At 42.4% G+C, this 19,893-nt stretch overlaps 2 protein-coding genes across 4 annotated transcripts in view; both read left to right on the forward strand.

Moving 5' to 3' along the window:
- The window catches only part of timm50 (translocase of inner mitochondrial membrane 50 homolog (S. cerevisiae)), a 29,872-nt gene extending 26,240 nt beyond the window's left edge, over nucleotides 1-3,632 (forward strand). For 2 of the 3 annotated variants that reach the window (XM_038973950.1, XM_038973949.1), the window contains exons 9-11: nucleotides 1,761-1,917; nucleotides 2,037-2,143; nucleotides 2,384-3,632. In XM_038973950.1, the coding sequence (XP_038829878.1) occupies nucleotides 1,761-1,917; nucleotides 2,037-2,143; nucleotides 2,384-2,482 (363 nt within the window). In that variant the 3' untranslated portion in view covers nucleotides 2,483-3,632. The remainder of the gene's footprint in view (nucleotides 1-1,760; nucleotides 1,918-2,036; nucleotides 2,144-2,383) is intronic. The other variant, XM_038973951.1, reaches the window with a different exon arrangement.
- An 8,662-nt stretch (nucleotides 3,633-12,294) lies between these two features.
- On the forward strand, nucleotides 12,295-18,276 carry dlc (deltaC). The gene is made up of 9 exons (XM_038973744.1): nucleotides 12,295-12,582; nucleotides 12,682-12,921; nucleotides 13,480-13,540; nucleotides 13,775-14,032; nucleotides 14,427-14,788; nucleotides 14,889-15,105; nucleotides 15,695-16,397; nucleotides 16,669-16,786; nucleotides 16,909-18,276. The coding sequence occupies exons 1-9, from the start codon at nucleotides 12,532-12,534 to the stop codon at nucleotides 16,912-16,914; spliced, it is 2,016 nt and encodes a 671-aa protein (XP_038829672.1). The 5' UTR covers nucleotides 12,295-12,531; the 3' UTR covers nucleotides 16,915-18,276.
- The last annotated feature ends 1,617 nt before the right edge of the window (nucleotides 18,277-19,893 follow it).

The raw sequence follows: 19,893 nt of genomic DNA on the forward strand, positions 1-19,893 counted from the left end.
GAGTTCAGGTCCGAGCTTTGGCTGGGTGACTCAAGGACATTCGGAGACTTGTCCCAAAGCCACTGCTGCGTTGTCTTGGCTGTGTGCTTATGGTCATTGTCCTGTTGGAAGTTGAACCTTCGGCCCAGTCCGAGGTCCTGAGCACTCTTCATCAAGGATCTCTCTGTACTTTGCTCCGTTCATCTTTCCCTCGATCCTGACTAGTCTCCCAGTCCCTGCTGCTGAAAAACATCCCCACAGCATAATGCTGCCACCACCATGCTTCATCGTAGGGATAGTGCCAGGTTTCCTCCAAACGTGATGCTTGGCATTCAGGCCAAAGAGTTAAATATTGGTTTCATCAGACCAGAGAATCTTGTTAGTCCTTTAGGTGCCTTTTGGCAAAGTCCAACAGGCTGGCATGCCTTTTACTGAGGAGTGGTTTCTGTCTGGCCTGATTTGGTAGAGTATTGCAAAGATGGTTGTCCTTCTGGAAGGTTCTCCCATCTCCACAGAGGAACTCTAGAGCTCTGTCAGAGTGACCATCAGGTTCTTGGTCACCTCTCTGACCAAGGCCCTTCTCCCCTGATTGCTCAGTTTGGCCATGCGGCCAACTCTATGAAGAGTCTTGGTGGTTCCAAACTTCTTCCATTCAAGAATGATGCAGGCCACTATGTTCTTGCCAGTACAAGCAATATTACTCTCAGTACATGTCGCAAGTGTACCTCAGTTTATTTTTTGTTTTTATTGCTACTATGGTGTTTCGTGTGTATGCTTTGAAAGTAAATGTGTATATCTACATGTTACCTCTTGGTGGGTTGGGGAGAAAAGATAAGCCATTCTAGTTAATTTTGTCTTTTGTTTCTGTTAGTCTTTAGTGACATGGATAGAAGTACAGTCTGCTGTCATTCTGATCTAAGAATATTACTCCTGCTTAATATGAAGAAAAAATACATCTGTTTAACTTTGTAAACTAAAGGTGTGTTTAGAATTATTTTTGTTGTATTAATGCTATTTAATCTCTCCTCAGACTAATATTATTAATATTGAGGGTACCTTTGCCACTGTTCCACCCCTTGTTTATTGCGCTGTCATGGTGTATTTGTTTCTGTAGAAATGTATTGGTACCCTTCCCCAGAACTGTGCCTAAACACCATCCTGTCTCGGAGCTCTATGGACAATTCCTTCAACCTCATGGCTTTGTTTTTGCTCTGGCATGCACTGTCAGGGACATTTTATATAGACAGGTGTGTCTGCCTTTCCAAATCCTGTCCAATCAATTAAATTTATCACCAGTGGACTCCAATTTGTAGAACCATTTTAAGGACGATCAATGGAAACAGGATGCACCTGAGCTCAATTTTGAGTATCAAGGGTCTGAATGCTTATGTAGATAAGGTATTTCAGTTTTTTAAATTTTTAATACGGTTGCAAATGTCTAAACCTGTTTCGCTTTGTTGTTATTGTGTGTAGATTGATGGGGGGAAAAGTGTTTTAATCAATTTTAGTCTAAGGCTGTAATGTAACAAATTTTGGGGGGATAAAGTCCAGGCGCCTGAATACTTTCCAAATGGCTTGCAATCATCTTTTTTCATCAATGAATGTAATGTTTGCATATGCAAACATTACATTCATTGATGAAAAAAGATGATTGCAAGCCATTTGTGTATTTCTTCCAATTGTCACAATTACCATTAAAGGGATAGATTAAATTTTTTTTAATCGAAACTTTAGATAAATTCCTTCAGTGTCTTGTAACTCAACTCTTCCACCCCCTGTAGGACGTGTCGTGTCTGAACCGGGACACTTCCAAGGTGATAGTGGTGGACTGTAAGAGGGAAGCCTTCAGCCTGCAGCCTTTCAACGGCATGGCTCTGACGAAATGGGACGGCAACTCAGAGGACCGAACACTCTACGACCTAGCTCATTTTCTCAAGAGTAAGTGTGTGTGTGTGTGTGTGTGTGTGTGTGTGCACGCAGTGGCGTGTATGGTCAGTGTGTGTCGACCAACCTGTTCCTTCCCAGTCACGCTATTCACTCGTGTTTCTCTCCGGCAGCCATTGCTCTCAGTGGAGTGGATGACGTCCGCTCTGTCCTGGAGAACTATGCACTGGAAGATGACCCCGTAGAGGCCTTCAAACGAAGACAAGCGCAGCTAGCACAGGTACAGTCTAAACAAACCCAATATATAGGAGCAATGGATGACAACTAACAAATACATGAACATTATTAACATAAGAGAAGTGTCCTCATCCTCAAGAAACATGACATTTTCTGAAGAGGAAAAAGCCTTTTCACTGTTGATAACTTGATGCCCTTTCTCCAACTGTTTTGCGAGAGCTTTGGCGCAGTAGTCCATTGTACTGATGTAACTTTAGATATTGTTGTTTGTGTGTGGGGACAGGACGAGGAGCAGAGGTTGGCAGAGCTGACCAAGCAGAAGAAGCAGGGCATGTCCTTGGGCTCCATCGCCGGAAGGTTCTGGCGTTCCAAACAAGAGTGAGTGGTCCTCTCACTCGCACCCACCAATCGCAGCCCACCCCTCCACAGTGTCAGGCCAAAAGGATGGCGGGCCACAGTCACTCGGCGGGGCGGGCGGCGGGCGTCTGGACACGTGGGGGAGGAGACAAGGAGGCGAGACCATCCAATCAGCTGGACTTTTGACTGTCGCAAGCATGTCTTTGGGGGGAATGAGCTGGAAAGGAGCAAGGCTCCAAAAGAATGTTCTGGTACCTCTGTCGGCAGCGACATCACTTCCTGGATCTCAGATGCTCTGGTGTAGGCAGTGCAGCCCACCCCACCCCCCCATCGGTCTTCTGTTGGCACTGACGTATACAAACTGGTGCTGAGTGGTTAGACATTATTGATTGAACCATTTCAGTCCACATTAGTTCATCCACTTCTACCCACCAGCCGGTCATACAGGGAACTGACCAGAGAACAGTGCGCTTATCTGCAACTCCCATGCACTTGGATTTGGTGCTCTGGAATGGAGTTTGATCAGCTTTGAACAACAGTGAATTATTTGTTTTGCTTCGTGTATATCTAAGACTGAGCTGGTCAGGGTAAAGGATATTAAACATGTTGCACTCTGAGACTCTCTAAGCTTATCTCCACCAATGAGAAGTCATGCCTTGGACAGGCACTGCCGATGCCAACCGGACTGTGTGCAACAGAGGCTGGAGCTTGCGCTGTAAGAATGAGTGGGAGAGACATTTTCAGCAAATCAAGCCAAGGCAAGCCATGAGAAATTGGGCTGATGCCACACATACTGAGTGAAAATGGATCGACATGTCTGAATATATACTTGTTGAATGTTCTATTAGATTCAGTTTGTGAACCATTCACAAAGTCGCAAATAAAGAAAAAGGAGGAGGAGGATTTCTGTCTGTAATAAAGCCTACTATGAACTGTAACTCAGTAAAATCTTTGCAATTGTTACATTTTTATTTTTGTTCAGTATAAAGAACATACCATAGACTCACTCCAAAGCTAGCTTGAAATGTTGCTGATGGAGCCATCCAAAATGTACCTTTTTGTATGGCCCAATCGGTTTGTATGTTGTCAAGGAGGGCAGTCAAGTGTCTTTCAGACCAGAGGATCACTGGTTTGAGCCCAGTATGGGGCAGTTCGACAGTGGAGGAAGCTACACTGTTAGCAGCACACTGTTACATGGGATGATATAAACCAAATAAAATCTGAGATATTTAATGCATTTACAACTGGTAGAAGACATTTACAATTTGACTCTTGTTTGTGAAAGAGGTCATCATGGAAATGTTTACACCACATTTCAATATTTTTTATTTAGTTAACCTTTAACTAGGCAAGTCAGTTAAGGACAAATTCTTATTTTACAATGATGGCCATACCCGGACGACACCGGGCCAATTGTGTGCCGCCCTATGGGACTCCCGATCACAGCCAGTTGTGATCACGCCCGGCAGCGAACCAGAGCATGTAGTGATACCTCTAGCACTGAGATGCAGTGCCTTAGACCGCTGCGCCACTCGGGAGCCCAATATAGCTACAGTACCAGTCAAAAGTTTGGACACACCTACTCATTCCAGGGTTTTTCTTTATTTTTACTATTTTCTACATTGTAGAATAATAGTGAAGACATCAAAACTATGAAATAGCACATATGGAATCATGTAGTAACCAAAAAGGTGTTAAGTCAAAATATATTTTATATTTCAGATTCTTCAAAGTAGCCACCCTTTGCACCCTCTTGGCATTCTCTCAACCAGCTTCATGAGGTAGTTACCTGGAATGCTCTTCCAACAGTCTTGGAGTTCCCATAGTAAATAGTAAAAATAAAGAAAAACCCTTGAATGAGTAGGTGTGTCCAAACTTTTTACTGGTACTGTATATGGCTCTGGTAAATTGGAAGGACATCGAACGTTTTTTAACCATAGGCCGGATTGAGTGAGTGTGCCTTCAACTCCTATTTACAGTTGTGGGTCAGACAATGGGCTGGAGGTAGTCAATGGCCATGTGCCAGAGCATCTCATGTAGGACTTTAGTAAATGACAAATAAGGTCGTAATTAAGTATTGTGAGTATTGTGACGATTAACTCCTGATAAACACAATGAGCATCTTCAGTATTTGGCACTAGGGGATTTGCAGTTTAAGCGCAGCTGATCTCGGCACAAATATTTGCAATACCAGATTAGGGTCGATCAATGCGCCTTGTCCTCTGATGGATATTTATGTTTGGTTTTAAGGTGTCTAAAATCCTTCTTTACTTCTCTATTTGAGAATGATATTTGTTTAAGCGAGGATTTAAAATATATTTGTTTTAGGGATTGGACATCATTTGTGAAATCACTAAACCTGAAGTCCCTGTTCTTTGATTTTGCACAAACTAGGAGAAAATGGGTTCGTTTGACAGTGTATTGTTTTATTGTATTGTCAAAACATATTTGCTGTAGCCTGTTACTGTAAAATAGCATTGCGCATAGTGTGGGCAATTAATAGAAAATTCATCAAGAGGGAGAAAAATTAGTTTGAATAGACTTTACAGAAACGCATGACTTTGTGTGACGCCAATTGGAATACAACTAGATGATGCCACCGTTTGAGAGTAAGGTGTGAAGGGAGCAGCATGTGATGGCTCAATTCACAAATACCTGCAAATTGTGAGGTGTCGGGGCTTTTTGGTTTACCCCCCCCCCCCCCCCCAGACAGACGCACACGTGCCAAAATACAAATGGCCACAGGCTTTCTTGTGAAAATGAGGAGACTACCTCATGCTGGGAGTTCATATTTATTAGAAATACCATGGTTATTTAGTTATATATTTAACGAAGTATTGATTTAATCTGCATATTTTAATAGAATAATATCTTAATAATTAGTAGAATTATCAGAAGTAGGCTACTGGGTTGGAAGAAAACGAAATTCGATTGAATGTGTCACATTTTAAATTGAATTACACTTTCCCATGCGTTATAGTTCAAGTAATAAAGAACTAGTACTACCACTGAAATTACTATAGTGACATATTGTTTTGTTGTTTACTAAGCATGTGACAAATACAATTTAATTTGAAGTGACAATTACGTAATGCACTAGGTAGGTCATTTACATAGATCTGGACAAAAGTTAGTATTTTTTCTGTCTGCTTTAGTGAGGTCATTTTTATTACCAGCAGAGTTTGACCTTATTTGAGTAGGCTGGGACAAGTTGGGGGGGGTAAGAAATGAATAGGCCTGTCCATGTGTCCTGCAAAGGGCAATGTGCTATTTCATTTGGACCAAGCAAAATCTGCTCGTGGAAAGGTGCGACCAAACTCTACGAACATAAAGTGCCACCTTAAACTGCTATTTAATGAACATGCACGTGGCAGAAAGCCTGGGAATCGACCTGTGGTGTTGCACTTGACACCTCTACAGAATGAGCAAATTCACATTTATAGGCGCCCTATGCCTTCTGCCACCGAGTAACACCTCTCCAAATGTTCTCGCAGTGCGTCTTTCCGCTCCTCCAGGTTGTCCCCTCTTTTTCTCCACCCAGTTTTAGCACCACAGGTCAGACACACGCCACACTATGGCAAAAGCGACGAGTCCTACACCATTTGGACATTGGGCACGTGAGGCGAGTTGTGGCAAGTGCTAGAACATTTGCCCAAAAGCTGTTCCAATATGGTTGAAGAAATAGCACAACATTTAGATGCAAATCGACCAAATATTTTTAATTCCATAACATTCACATTTCTGACAAGCTCGTTCCATGGACATTATGCATGCTAAATACTTGTTAAATGCGTGCTGTGTCATGTCCGGTCGAATATCTGCCTCTGCAAACACAGGCAAATTACAATTATGCACATATTCGATCGTGCCATCTGGTCATCGACTTATTTTACCATTCTTTCTCCCTTCGTCGAATTCCTTTCATGACAAGCCACGCGCGCGACACCTGCGTAGGCCTATCCCTAACAATTGTATCTGATATTCATTTGCATAATACTAGTGCTTGACTTGGGAAGGAAGAAGTGCAGGAGCTGTCTTTCCAAGTCTGTCCATTTGTTCACCGAAATTCACAAATGGCATTATGGTATAGAGAGAGACCTCTGATTATTCACTGTTAACGGTTTATACACATTTCCCATGACCATGGCTTTTAACCAAATTTCCATGACTATTATTTTAGCCTACATGAAAACGTAAGCATTATTGACACTGGAAAGCTGCTGTGTCTGATCCCATGTAGACCTATTACCTCCTGCCGTTGTGTCCTTGATCAAGGCACTTAGTCCCCCACAGAACTGCACTATTATAGTCACATGTAACCTGTGGTCAACTCTCCATCTGGAGAGGTCCTGGGTGTGCAGGATTTTTCAACATTAAGGTAGGCTATTTCAAATCAAGGTATCTATCTAGACATGTTTATATATAAGGCTCAAATATTCATGTTTCATGGGAGATCTATGCACAGCAAGTTATTTGTCAATTAGGCTATTCTTAGAATATGTTTAACGTTGCCGCAATTGCATGGCTACTATTTCATCTTGGGAATCCCAGTTTTCCAACGGTGCAGATTTATTTAGGCTCTACAGTGCTGGTGGAAAGGCAACAACAAAATGAATGCTTAATTAGCTATAGTTACCTACCGAGATAACTGCTACAAGTTATGTTTTGAATTGTTTTGTTTTTTAAATTGATTGATCCTATTTAAGTGTGCTTTTATGAGTTACATTAATGACAATTATAAAACGAATTTCCTTGACTTTTCATGACCTTACAAACCAAATCAGTTGGCAAATTGTAACAGAGCATCATACCATTCATGCTGGTACATTTTCAATCTGCGCAATCTCGAACAGCCTATACTCAGTCAAAGCGGAATCAGGAAATTAATATCCATCCTCCATTGCTATTCCATGAAGATCCCGCCTTCATTCTGCATTGATCAACCTTTTTTGCCTCGGTGTGTGAATCTGTGCCAGAATTAGGCTACTTTGTTTTTATAGAAGAGCCAGTACGCAATTCCCCCCAAAATGGAAGTACCGGTACGACGTTCCGGACAGCTTCCGCCGAAGTTAAGCACTGCATAATACCATGCTTCTACGCACGCACACCGCCTTCTCTGCAACAAAATCAATGCGTGTCAAGAATTGGGCGCAATTTTTCCGACTATAGTGTTTGACGCATTTGACTATAGGTCCCATGAGAGCGTAATACGTAAAACAAAATGTGCATTGGATGTTACATATGTTGTCACTGTTTCAGGGAATTATCTGCTTTCACTGACTCAAATGTGTTTTGGATAGAAGGCTTAGTGCCATGGACCTAATAAAAAGGTCATTGTTGACATTCATATCCTATCAAAAGTGTCATAACACAACATGCTGTCGTACTAAAACCACACAACTTGCATTGTTGTTTTGGTTAAAGCAATCTCATACAAAGTATGCATTCCGTCCGGTTGTGGATACGCATGATGGCAACTTTTATTGTTTACAGAGAACAGTTCATATTTATTTATCCAGTCTTTTGTCCCGAGTTGGAACTCAAGCCGTGAAAGCACCCAGTCTGGATAATTATCCAACAAAATAATGACAAGAGGTTCATCTGTACCCTCTTTTTTTGTGACGCGCTTCAGCCGAAGCGTGCCCGGGGTAGTTAGGGCCAGCCGAGGCACGCGCTGCCCTCATTAGCATTACAATAGACGAGCGCCGAAGATGAGCAACAGTTTGCAAAGCTACCCATTGTCTCTGTAGATCCCCGCAACAGCAAGCACACGCAGTCTACTGACACACATTAGATTGTAGGCTACAGATAATATCGCTGTCGTGTGGAATTCAGATTTATGGTTATTTTTGTTATTCCTTCACGTTTTTAATTACGCCTTAAAATGTTCATTTTCATTTTTTGTTTCTTTATTGAACCTTTATTCAAACTAGGCAATACAGCATCAACAAGGAAATGTTCTAGGCTAAAGCTATTAGACTACACTCCCTTCACGGTATAACACAGATTCTATATGCCTACCTGCTATGTGTAGTTGAAGCTGGAACAGTTATAATCAAATAAAATCACATTTTATTGGTCACACACACATACAATACATACAGTACCAGTCAAAAGTTTGGACACACCTAATCATTCAAGGGTTTTTCTTTATTTTTACAATTTTCTACATTGTAGAATAATAGTGAAGACATCAAAACGATGAAATTACACATATGGAATCATGTCGTAACCAAAAAAGTGGTAAACAAATAAAAAATATATTTTATATTTGAGATTCTTCAAAGTAGCTACCCTTTGCCTTGATGACAGCTTTGCACACTCTTGGCATTCTGTCAACCAGCTTCATGAGGTAGTCACCTGAAATTAATTTAAATTAACAGGTGTGCCTTGTTAAAAGTTAATTTTGTGGAATTTCTTTCCTTAATGCATTTGAGCCAATCAGTTTTGTGACAAGGTAAGGGTGGAATACAGAAGATAGCCCTATTTGGTAAAAGACCAGGTCCATATTACGGAAAGAACAGCTCAAATAAGCAAAGAGAAACAACAGTCCATCATTACTTTAAGACATGAAGGTCAGTCAATCCAGAAAATGTCAAGAACTTTGAAAGTTTCTTCAAGTGCAGTCGCAAAAACCAATCAAGCGCTATGATGAAACTGGCTCTCATGAAGACCACCACAGGAAACCTCTGCTGTAGAGGATACGTTAATTAGAGTTAACTGCACCTCAGACTGCAGCCCAAATAAATGCTTCACAGAGTTCAAGTAACAGACACATCTCAACATCAACTGTTCAGAGGAGACTGCGTGAATCAGGCCTTAATGGTCGAATTGCTGCAAAGAAACCACTACTAAAGGACACCAATAAGAAGACACTTGCTTGGCCAGGAAACAAGAGCAATGGACAGTAGACCGGTGTATATACAGCATATACAGTACCAGTCAAAAGTTTGGACACCTTTATTTTTAGGAATGTTTGCAAATTTAGTCAAAATAAAAAACAGAAATACCTTATCTACATAAGTATCCAGACCCTTTGCTTTGATACTCGAAATTGAGCTCAGGTGCATCCTGTTTACATTCATCATCCTTGAGATGTTTCTACAACTTGATTGGAGTCCACCTGTGGTAAATTCAATTGATTGGACATGATTTGGAAAGGCACACACCTGTCTATATAAGATCCCACGATTGACAGTGCATGTCAGAGCAAAAACCAAGGCATGAGGTCGAAGGAATTGTCAGTAGCGCTCCGAGACAGAATTGTGTCGAGGCACAGATCTGGGGAAGGGCACCAAAAAATGTCTGCAGCACTGAAGGTCGCCAAGAACACAATGGCCTCCATCATTCTTAAATGGAAGAAGGCTGGAACCACCAAGACTCTTCCTAGAGCTAGCTTCCCGGCCAAACTGAGCAATCAGGGAGAAGGGCCTTGGTCAGGGAGGTGACCAAGAACCCAATGGTCACTCTGACAGAGCTCCAGAGTTCCTCTGTGGAAAGGGAGAACCTTCCAGAATGACACCCATCTCTGCAGCACTCCACCAATCAGGCCTTTATGGTAGTGGCCAGATGGAAGCCACTCCTCAGTGAATGCACATGACAGCCCGGTTAGAGTTTGCCAAAAGGCGCCTAAAGGACTCTGACCATGAGAAACAAGAGTCTCTGGTCTGATGAAATCAAGATTGAACTCTTTGGCCTGAATGCCAAGCGTCACGTCTGGAGGAAACCTAGCACCATCCCTACGGTGAAGTATGGTGGTGTCAGCAAGCTGTGGGGATGTTTTTCAGCGGCAGGGACTGGGAGACTAATCAGGATTGAGGGAAGGATAAATGGAGCAAGTACATAGAGACAGTTGATGAAAACCTGCTCCATAGTGCTCAGGACCTCAGACTGGGGTGAAGGTTTACCTTCTAACAGGGCAACGGCCCTAAACACACAGCCAAGACAATGCAGAAGTGGCTTCGGGGAAAGTCTCTGAATGTCCTTGAGTGGCCCAGACAGAGCCCGGACTTGAACCTGATCCAACATCTCTGGAGAAAATAGCTCTGCAGCAACGCTCCCCATCCAACCTGACAGAGATTGAGAGGATCTGCAGAGAGGAATGGGAGAAACTCCACAAATACAGGTGTGCCAAGCTTGTAGCGTCATATCCATGAGGCTGTAATCGCTGTCAAAGGTGCTTCAACAAAGTAGTGAGTAAAGAGTCTGAATAATTATGTAAATGTAATATTTCAGTGTTTTATTTTTAATGTGCAAACATTTAGAAAAAAACTGTTTTTGCTTTATCATTATGGGATATTGTGTGTAGATTGTTTTTAATCAATTTTAGAATAAGGCTGTAAAGTAACAAAATGTGGAAAAAGTCAAAGGGTCTGAATTCTTTCCAAGAGTGTGCAAAAGTGCCATCACGGCAAAGGGTGACTAGTTTGAAAAATATAAAATAGATTTGTTTAACACTTTTTTGATTACTACATGATTCCATAAGTGTTATTTCATAGTTTTGATGTCTTCACTATTATTCTACAATGTAGAAAATAGTAAAAATAAAGAAAACCCTTGTAGGTGTGTCAACTTATGACTGATACTGTATGTATGTATGTAATATATATATATATATATATATATATATATATATGGACAGTATATGGATAGAATATGTAGTATATCTGAAGAATAGCATATATACAGCAATTGTTAAATATGATAGACCTTGACTAGAATACAGTATATACATATGAAGTGGGTAAAACACTATGTAAACATTATTTAAAGTGACCAGTCCTACACAGCCTATCCTACATCATTAGCTGTGCTGTAGGATAGGCTACCCCCTAATCTGTCCAGTCAAAAACAATGCTATTGAGACAATTAAAGTGCCTACCTATGGAAATTATTAATTTTTCCCTTCTCTGACATTGCGTGCTTATTGCGTGCGTATCACGCAGCGAAGACGTGTAGCCCAGCCTATGGAAGGAGAAGGTGGGTTGCATAGCCAGGTGCCGTTGATTATCATACAGCTGTAGTCATGACCCCCCCCCCCCCCCCCCTTCATACAAAAGCAATTATCTGACATTTCCAGTGTTACCCCTCCGAATCTTTCGATGACACAATAAAATATCTCGCTCCGAAGTCTGCCGGTTTGAGGCCTCACACGCGTCAGAACAATTACAATTCTGGGGCTGAATTAGTGGTGTGCGCGAAGCCCCCTCCTCCCCTCCACCGTACACGGCCATTGTCCTCCCTCCCAGGAGAAAAGGATGAAAACATCCATGAAGACTAGGGTGGCACGCGGCACGCGGAAGGAAACAAAAAGAGGAGAAAAGTAACCACTGCTTAATAGAAGTAAAGTCACTGGGGATTTTTCATGGCCAATCACATTATGACCCTATCACGCTTACACAGCAAACCTACATTTCGCCATCGATAGTGTATTCAACATTGCATGAATCCAGTCCTTTAATTTACTACGTCTTGAAATTAATGTCTAATCATAGATCAAAATATGTTTGTTTTTTAAATCACACGAGTTTAGGTTAGGTCTCTTCGCAATCAAGGTGCGCAGTTCTTTCAACGTGTATATATAGCCTATTTCTTCACATTTTCGTTCAGGTATGTGGCTGAATTATCCATAGAGCCTTAAACTTTGCATTTCGTTATATTACCCTATCCAATTTGGTGACACAGAATCAAAGCACATCGTAAACAGTCCCCAAATTGCATCCAAGTCTGCACAGCCTTTGACACACTCCCCTCATTCGCGCCCACTTCCTCCCCCCTCTGATGCTGGAAGGCGGTATAAAATCCCTGGTGCACGTTCCACTTCACGTAACTAAAGGTAGAAGTCCAGAGTGCAACTGCTCCGCAGAGCAAAGGGATTTTATTTTCGTTGTGAGCTCCATTTCTATTAAGAATTGTCTGAAGACTAAAAAAATCTGACAAGAAGTGCGCTCTATTTTTACATTTCGCACATGATATTTTTCTGTTTTTTTGGGGATACAATACATTTCCCCTCTATATTGGATATCTGGCGCTGTCTGCTAAACTTTCATAGCAGACGAAGAAACACTTCCCAGAATGGCTCATTTGTTATTAACGTGTTTTTTGGCGTTGATATCAACGCAACTGGTGAGTACACATACAAGATTCATAGAGTTATGTTATGAGTTGGTAACCTGTGCAGTCGCGCCTTTTACGCACTGATATGTACTTATTCTTTTCCTGTAGGTCGAGTCGTCCGGTGTGTTTGAGTTGAAAGTACACTCCTTTAGTAGTACCCGTAGTGTCTGCAAACGGTCTAGGGACTGCCAAATATTCTTCCGAGTCTGCCTTAAACATTCCCAAAATGTCATCTCACCTGAGCCCCCCTGCACTTACGGCATGGGACTGACCGAAATCTTCAGTGCCGACCCGAGCTCCATCTCCAGTAGCGCACCCATCAGAGTGCCTTTCCATTTCAAGTGGCCGGTGAGTAGTCTACAGTACACATACTCAATATACCATAGAGCTGATGGGAAATTAAAGGTCCAATGAAGCCGTTTGTCTCAATATCAAATCCTTTCTGGGTAACAATTAAGTGCCTTACTGTGATTGTTTTCAAATAAATGGTCAAGAAGAAACAAAAATGAGAGCAATTTCGCATGTGAGAATTTTGCTAGGACTGAGGGAACTCTCTTATTTGTCTATTAACTAATGTACCACCTGGTGTGATGTCATCAGGCAGGCCAAAACTCCATCTCACCGAAACAGGCTGAAATTTCAGGCAGTCTTTACAAACACCTCTTACACTAAAATGGCATTATCATCATTTTCACAATGTCACTGTATTATGGAAATATATTTAAAACGCAGGGAAATCACGTTTTTTTTTTTTACAGCACTGTGTCTTTAATGGTTAATGCCTGGTGGTACATTTCATAGATTGGGTAATGGCATGAAGCTTTTCATGAAGAGTTTACACTTTAAATAATCTCGCCTTTTACAGCTTTTTGACAAAGTATATATATTTTCCTGTGTGGATTGTAGGGCACATTCTCGCTCATTGTTGAAGCCTGGAACGCAGAGTCCTCCGACGGCCAGTCCACAGGTAGGTAGCCTTCAGTGCACACTCCCTCTAGGGGGCGGAAAGTGGCTTTGATATTCCTCTAACAGTCATTCCCAGCACAAGCGTTTGAGTATCAACACGTTTTACGTATTTGCAAAAATTCGGTAATATTTGATTACTCAATTCATATAGATTTTTTAAAGCAATTACCTCACAAGATTGGATTTTAGGAATGTATTTTATTTTTCGTCTGCTCAATGTCTCTCTCTTTAATAGAAAACCAGAATAACTTGATCAGCCGCTTGGCCACCCGTAGAAGACTAGACATTGGCGAAGATTGGTCACAGGATGTGCATTTTGAAGAGCAAAGTGAACTTCGTTTTTCTTACCACGTTGTCTGTGATGAACACTACCACGGTGACAGCTGCTCAGACTACTGCCGTCCCCGTAACGACCCATTCGGACACTACACTTGTGATGCCGCGGGCACCAGAATGTGCCTGTCGGGTTGGAAAGGAGAATACTGCTCAGAACGTAAGTGTACAGAAGGACTACAACGTTTTTTAAATGATAAGGCCAAATCTTTTTTTAAGGTTGTTATTCAGAATTCTCGAAATAGTTAATTCAGACATTTCAACGACATATTCTGTTAAATAAAAATTGCTTCTGTCTATTCAAATATAGAATTTGCGTCCTTTGTTCGGGCCAACAATGGGAGCTGAGTGTATGGTTTAACAGGGACACGCGTTGGAACTTAATGTGCGCTCCCTTGCGTGAACAAATATGGCATGTGTTCCTTTTGTGTGCGTACCAGCTGCTTAGTTTAGTACTTAACAAATACTTGATGTGTCTGAGCTCAGTGAAGGGGTGGTTGTTTTTTGATTAGAAAGGGGAACACTCATTCAAATTTTTCCCCCTATCTCTAAAGCCATCTGCTGGTCAGGCTGTAGTGAGAAGCATGGTTATTGTGAGGCCCCTGGCGAGTGCAAGTGCCGCCTTGGGTGGCAGGGACCCCTCTGCGACGAGTGCGTCCGTTATCCTGGCTGCTTGCATGGCACCTGCGGCCAGCCGTGGCAGTGCGACTGTAAAGAGGGCTGGGGAGGACTGTTCTGCAACCAGGATCTCAACTACTGCACCAACCACAAGCCCTGCATGAACGATGCTCCCTGCACCAACACAGGCCAGGGCAGCTACACCTGTACCTGCAGGCCGGGCTTCAGTGGCAACAATTGTGAGATCGAAACCAACGAGTGTGACAGCAACCCCTGCAAGAACGGAGGCAGCTGCAATGTACGTTCTGTGTTGCATTTATATCTCAGGATTAAATGCTGCTATTCACAGTCCAAGTCTTTAATTGTCCAATATGAAATGCAACCTTTTAAATTACCAGGATCGGGAGAATGACTACACCTGCACCTGCCCCCAAGGCTTCTACGGGAAGAACTGTGAGATCAGTGCGATGACCTGTGCCGACGGGCCCTGCTTCAACGGTGGCACCTGCATGGAGCAGGTGACCGGTGGTTACTCCTGCCGCTGTCCTTCCGGCTACATGGGTTCCAACTGCGAGAAGAAGATTGACCGCTGCAGCAACAACCCCTGTGCTAACGGTAAAGCATCCCCCTAACAGCACAACCACTGTCTTGGTGAGGGAAACCTACCAGGACTTCTGATTGTTATGTTGGAGCCGCTCACAAACTCTTATCTGTCCGCCTAACAGCAAAACTCAACCGACTGTGATGCGGACACATTCTTTGGCAGTTACCATCATGGGTTTTTAGAAATGGTTTTCTTCTTGTCACGTAAACTCAGTTTTGTTTTGACATGCCTAAAATGTAAAAAAATGCAGCATAGGCACGGTACAACAGACACTTGGCTCTTGGCTCAGACTGATATAAGGGGTGAGATATAGCTGTCATTATGAGGTGGAAAAAAACTAGTCTTAGAATGTTGTGGGCTATTTTGTACCCCCTGGGTCCTCATTAGCTACACTGTAACTCTACATCATGTGGGAATGAGCACAAGCTTATCTGTAATTGGCTAAATTCCTGTTGGTGTAGGAAGAAAATATACACAGTATATATTTGCCTTCCATAAGAAGCTTTGACACTCATACCTGCACTTCAAGTTTTGATAAACATGTTGAGTGTGCAGTGATTTGAACCCCCTCCCCCCCTCGTCTGTCTATCTCTGTGATAGGTGGCCAGTGCCTGGATCTGGGCCACAGCCTGATGTGCCGTTGTCGTCCTGGCTTCACTGGGCCGCGCTGCGAGATCAACATCGATGACTGCGCCCGCAACCCCTGCCACAACGCCGGGACCTGCGTGGACGGCGTCAACGACTTTACATGCACCTGCACCCTGGGCTTCACCAGGAAGGATTGCAGCGTCCGCGCCGATGCCTGCTCCGTCTTCCCCTGCCAGAATGGAGGCACCTGCTACACTCACTTCACCGGACCTGTGTGCCAGTGCCCGGCCGGCTTCATGGGCTCCCGATGCGAGTTTAGCCTCAAACCCACCGCCAAGCCCAAGGCAGACGGCTTGCCCGCAGTCCTGGTTGTCTCCTTCGCCCTGGGCCTGGTCACCCTCACCCTGGTGGTGTGTGCTGCCATCGTGGTCCTAAGCCAGATAAGGCGCGGGCGGAAGGCCATGGCGTCTTCTGTCCGTAACGACCTGGAGACGGTCAACAACCGGCCCATAGGTGGTTCCAACCCCTTGTCCAGCCTCCGAGAGAAGGAAGCCTTCCTCATCCCTGGCGGCCATTACAAGGTGTCCAATAAGGACGCAGCGCTGACCTCGGGCCCCGCAGACAAAAACGGAGACAAGGCGGCCTACAAGCAGAAGATGGTTGACTACAACTTGGCCAAGGAGGAGGACCGTCATGCCAAGAACAAATTTGACCAGTAAGTATGCCTCGTCAAACTCAAACGGCGTTGTGCCAATGAAGCAGAGAGTGCGTGATCACCAGTGCCCTAGAGTTTGGATTGCTTGTATTGAACCCAGCAAGATGTTACAACTTGATCTCTCACTGTGTGACGCTCAGGCTTTATCAGATTTTTGAAACCCTCAACTTTGTATTGGAGATCATGGGGATCCACTGTTTTTGCTGTTGTGTGATTCCATTGCAACTATGGAACCTGACCTCCTTTTCCTCCCTCTATCTCTTTTCAACAGGAAATCAGAGGGCAGCATAATGGTTCCACCAATGAGCTTCCCTAAAGAAGGCTTGTACCACCCAGTCTTCATCATCCAGACAGAACAGCAAGCTGAACAGTGTGTCTTTGCTACTGAGGTAAGCAGCTCCTCCCATTCAAACAGGTTATTATTAAGAGTTTAGGAAGGAAGTTATTGTCAACTAACTCTTTCAAGATTTGTTTGGTAACTTTCTCCCTCTATAATTTTCCCACCTTTTAGGTTTAACACAGTATTCCGACACCAAGAGTACTGTGACCAACAAGGGCTTTGCCTGATCATGTTTACAATCTTTCAAAGACAATTCAAAGAATTGAAGAGGATATATTAAATCAACATGTATTATTTAATATTTATTCATGCTGCTCATTAAAAATGAACTTTTTGACAACATTGACAATTTTGGATACAATACGTGAAAAGTGGGGGTGGAGAGTAGAAAGAATGTTCCGGCATAATTTGCACTACATTTTTAAATCTAATATAATTTGCTTTGTGTTAAATTTTAACAAAAAGAAAACTTTCTTCGGAAGAGTGCCAAGGATTCACCAATCACAGAGAAGCAGGACCTTTTTCTCTCCTGATGCCTTATCGAAAAGAAAACGACATCTCAAATAATCTAGAAGGGCCTTTTTTTACAATGAATAAGATATCACTGCAATCCACTTGAGAATCAAAATGAACAGCAAGGACATTTGTGGTCTATTTGGCTTAGTTTTGTTTGGTGTCAAGGTGAGAAACAATGTTGAAGCTATCAAAGAACTGAAGATGAAGATTTACTGAAAGCTTAGATGGACAGTTGTCTATAAATATCTGAGTTTATATTGGCCGTATGTCATATCTAGGCCTTCTGGTCCCTAAACTGGACTCCCTTTCTCTATGGAAATAAATCACCAATGTGCCCTATCTTTCAGAGCATTACATGTACAGTATACTTAGGAAACTCAATCTTATCAAGTGCCTGATCTTTAAATTACACTATGACTTAAGGAAAAATGGTACTGATCTTACACTGACATTTTGTATGTGTTCTTTTATGTGTTTGTTTGATGCTGTACATGTTTTTTCAGTCTCTTTCGGAGTATATCTTTTACAAACACACCAGAAAGTCTTATTTGAACCAGTTGAAAGTCGTAGTACATGTAATTTGTACAGTTTGATTTTCTCAATGCCTTTCAATTTACAGCTTCCATCTTGCCAAACACCCAGTGCTTTTATGGCATTCCCTTGACTTGAATGAAGTGCGTTGTGCATAAAGTCTGCTTCCCCGATGACAAAATATCCTCTCTTTTTTTTAACCGACAGTTCTGGATCTTTAAAAATGTTTATTTTTTACAGAGTGAAGGACTCAAAAGAGAGGTTGGTCTTTTTAATTTGAAACCAAATAGATTTTTTATTTTTTATATTTGTGTTATTGTCCTCTTTAATTTAACAATGCAATGTGTACATAACCATGAGATATTCTTTCTATTTAATTTTTTTGTACATCATTTGTATTTATGAAGAGAATTGTATATATGTCTTATGTGACTATTGTCACAAAGTCCCAAAAAATATATTTTTTTCATAATAAATCAGAGAAAACAGTAATTCATGTGTTGTCTGTCTTCCACTGGGGGTTGGGGTCTTTGGGCTGCTCGCTTGATGTTTATGGTAAGTAGATGGGACATGGGGCTCAAGTCAATGGGGCCCATTTACTTTTGTTGCTGTGCCCCCTGAACCCTCCTAGATAGCAGGGGTTGGCCTATCACAGAAAGGGAATCACGTGGATGACACTAGCTAGCAGATTATTGCCTAGGAGGAGGCTGCGGTGCTGTTTGGAGATACATCATCTAGGGATTCATGTGCCAGGCTAGAAAAGGGAGAGATCCTACAGGGTGTTTTCTCTAAAGCCTGGGGCGTAGTTCCCACAGCATACATTATCTGGCTCTAAAGACCAGCTCTAATCCATCTCACTGATGCCTGTATATATATATGCTAATTCTCTATCACTTTCTCCACCCCCCCTTCAATGAGACCCTGTATTGTGCAAAATAGATTCAAGGAGAAGCGTATGTTAACAAATCTGCACCACTGCTCCTAGTGTCGTGTGACCACATCTGCTGACCGCTCATGAGATCAGATTTCTAACATCAGTTCTGAAATCAGTTTAATTTTCTGTATTTTACTCAAGCAATAAGCTTCATGAGAAACTGAAATGGAGTGTTCCTGTGTTGGAAGATCCGTTGAGAATAACCTGCCTCAAGTACCACCTCCCCCCTCTTTCAGAAAAAAGTGATGGTTAGGGAGAAGAAACGGTATAAATGGGGGGAGGGGAGCACTTCTGCAAAGAGGCCCCCCATGGGGAGCATGGCCATGTGGGCTAGGTCCCACTCAGCACCTGACCCTGTGGGCCCCTATCCTACCCCTACTCTGTCTGGTTCTGCTAGCCTCCATGTGCCAGCCCAAACATCCAAACCAGGATGCTAAGCTACGGTAGTTCATGCTAGCCCACCACACTGAACCTTATACTTGGGGGATACATCCCCATTGTCCATGCTGTTTATCAAATGTGAAGGATCTCAACCCACTGGGAACAAACTGGTTGAATCAACGTAATATGTCAACCTATTGTGATGTGGAATCTGTGTGGAAAATACATAGAATTTGAAAAAAGTCATCAAAATAAACTGTTTTCAGAGTGAAATTTCAACCTCAGGATTATGTCAGTGTAACCAATTTTCAATATAGACAAACCTTGTATAAAATATGTTGAATTTGTACCTTTGAAACAATGTCAGATCTTCAACGTTCCACATTTTGTTACTTTACAGCCTTATTCTAAAATTGATTTTGTTTTTTAATCATCAATTTACACACAATACCCCATAATGCAAAAGCAAAAACAGGTTTGTAGAAATCTTTGCAAATGTAAAACAGAAACACCTTATTTGCATAAGTATTCAGACCCTTTGCTATGAGACTGGAAATTGAGCTCAGGTGCATCCTGTTTCCATTGATCATCCTTGAGATGTTTCTACAACTTGATTGGAGTCCACCTGTGGTAAATTCAATTGATTGGACATGATTTGGAAAAGTACACACCTGTCTATATAAGTTCCCACAGTTGACAGTGAATGTCAGAGCAAAAACAAAGCCATGAGGTCGAAGGAATTGTCTGTAGTGCTCTGAGACAGGATTGTGTCGAGGTACAGATCTGGGGAAGGG

Source organism: Salvelinus namaycush, chromosome 34, assembly GCF_016432855.1.
Source record: "Salvelinus namaycush isolate Seneca chromosome 34, SaNama_1.0, whole genome shotgun sequence".
NCBI lineage: Eukaryota > Metazoa > Chordata > Actinopteri > Salmoniformes > Salmonidae > Salvelinus > Salvelinus namaycush.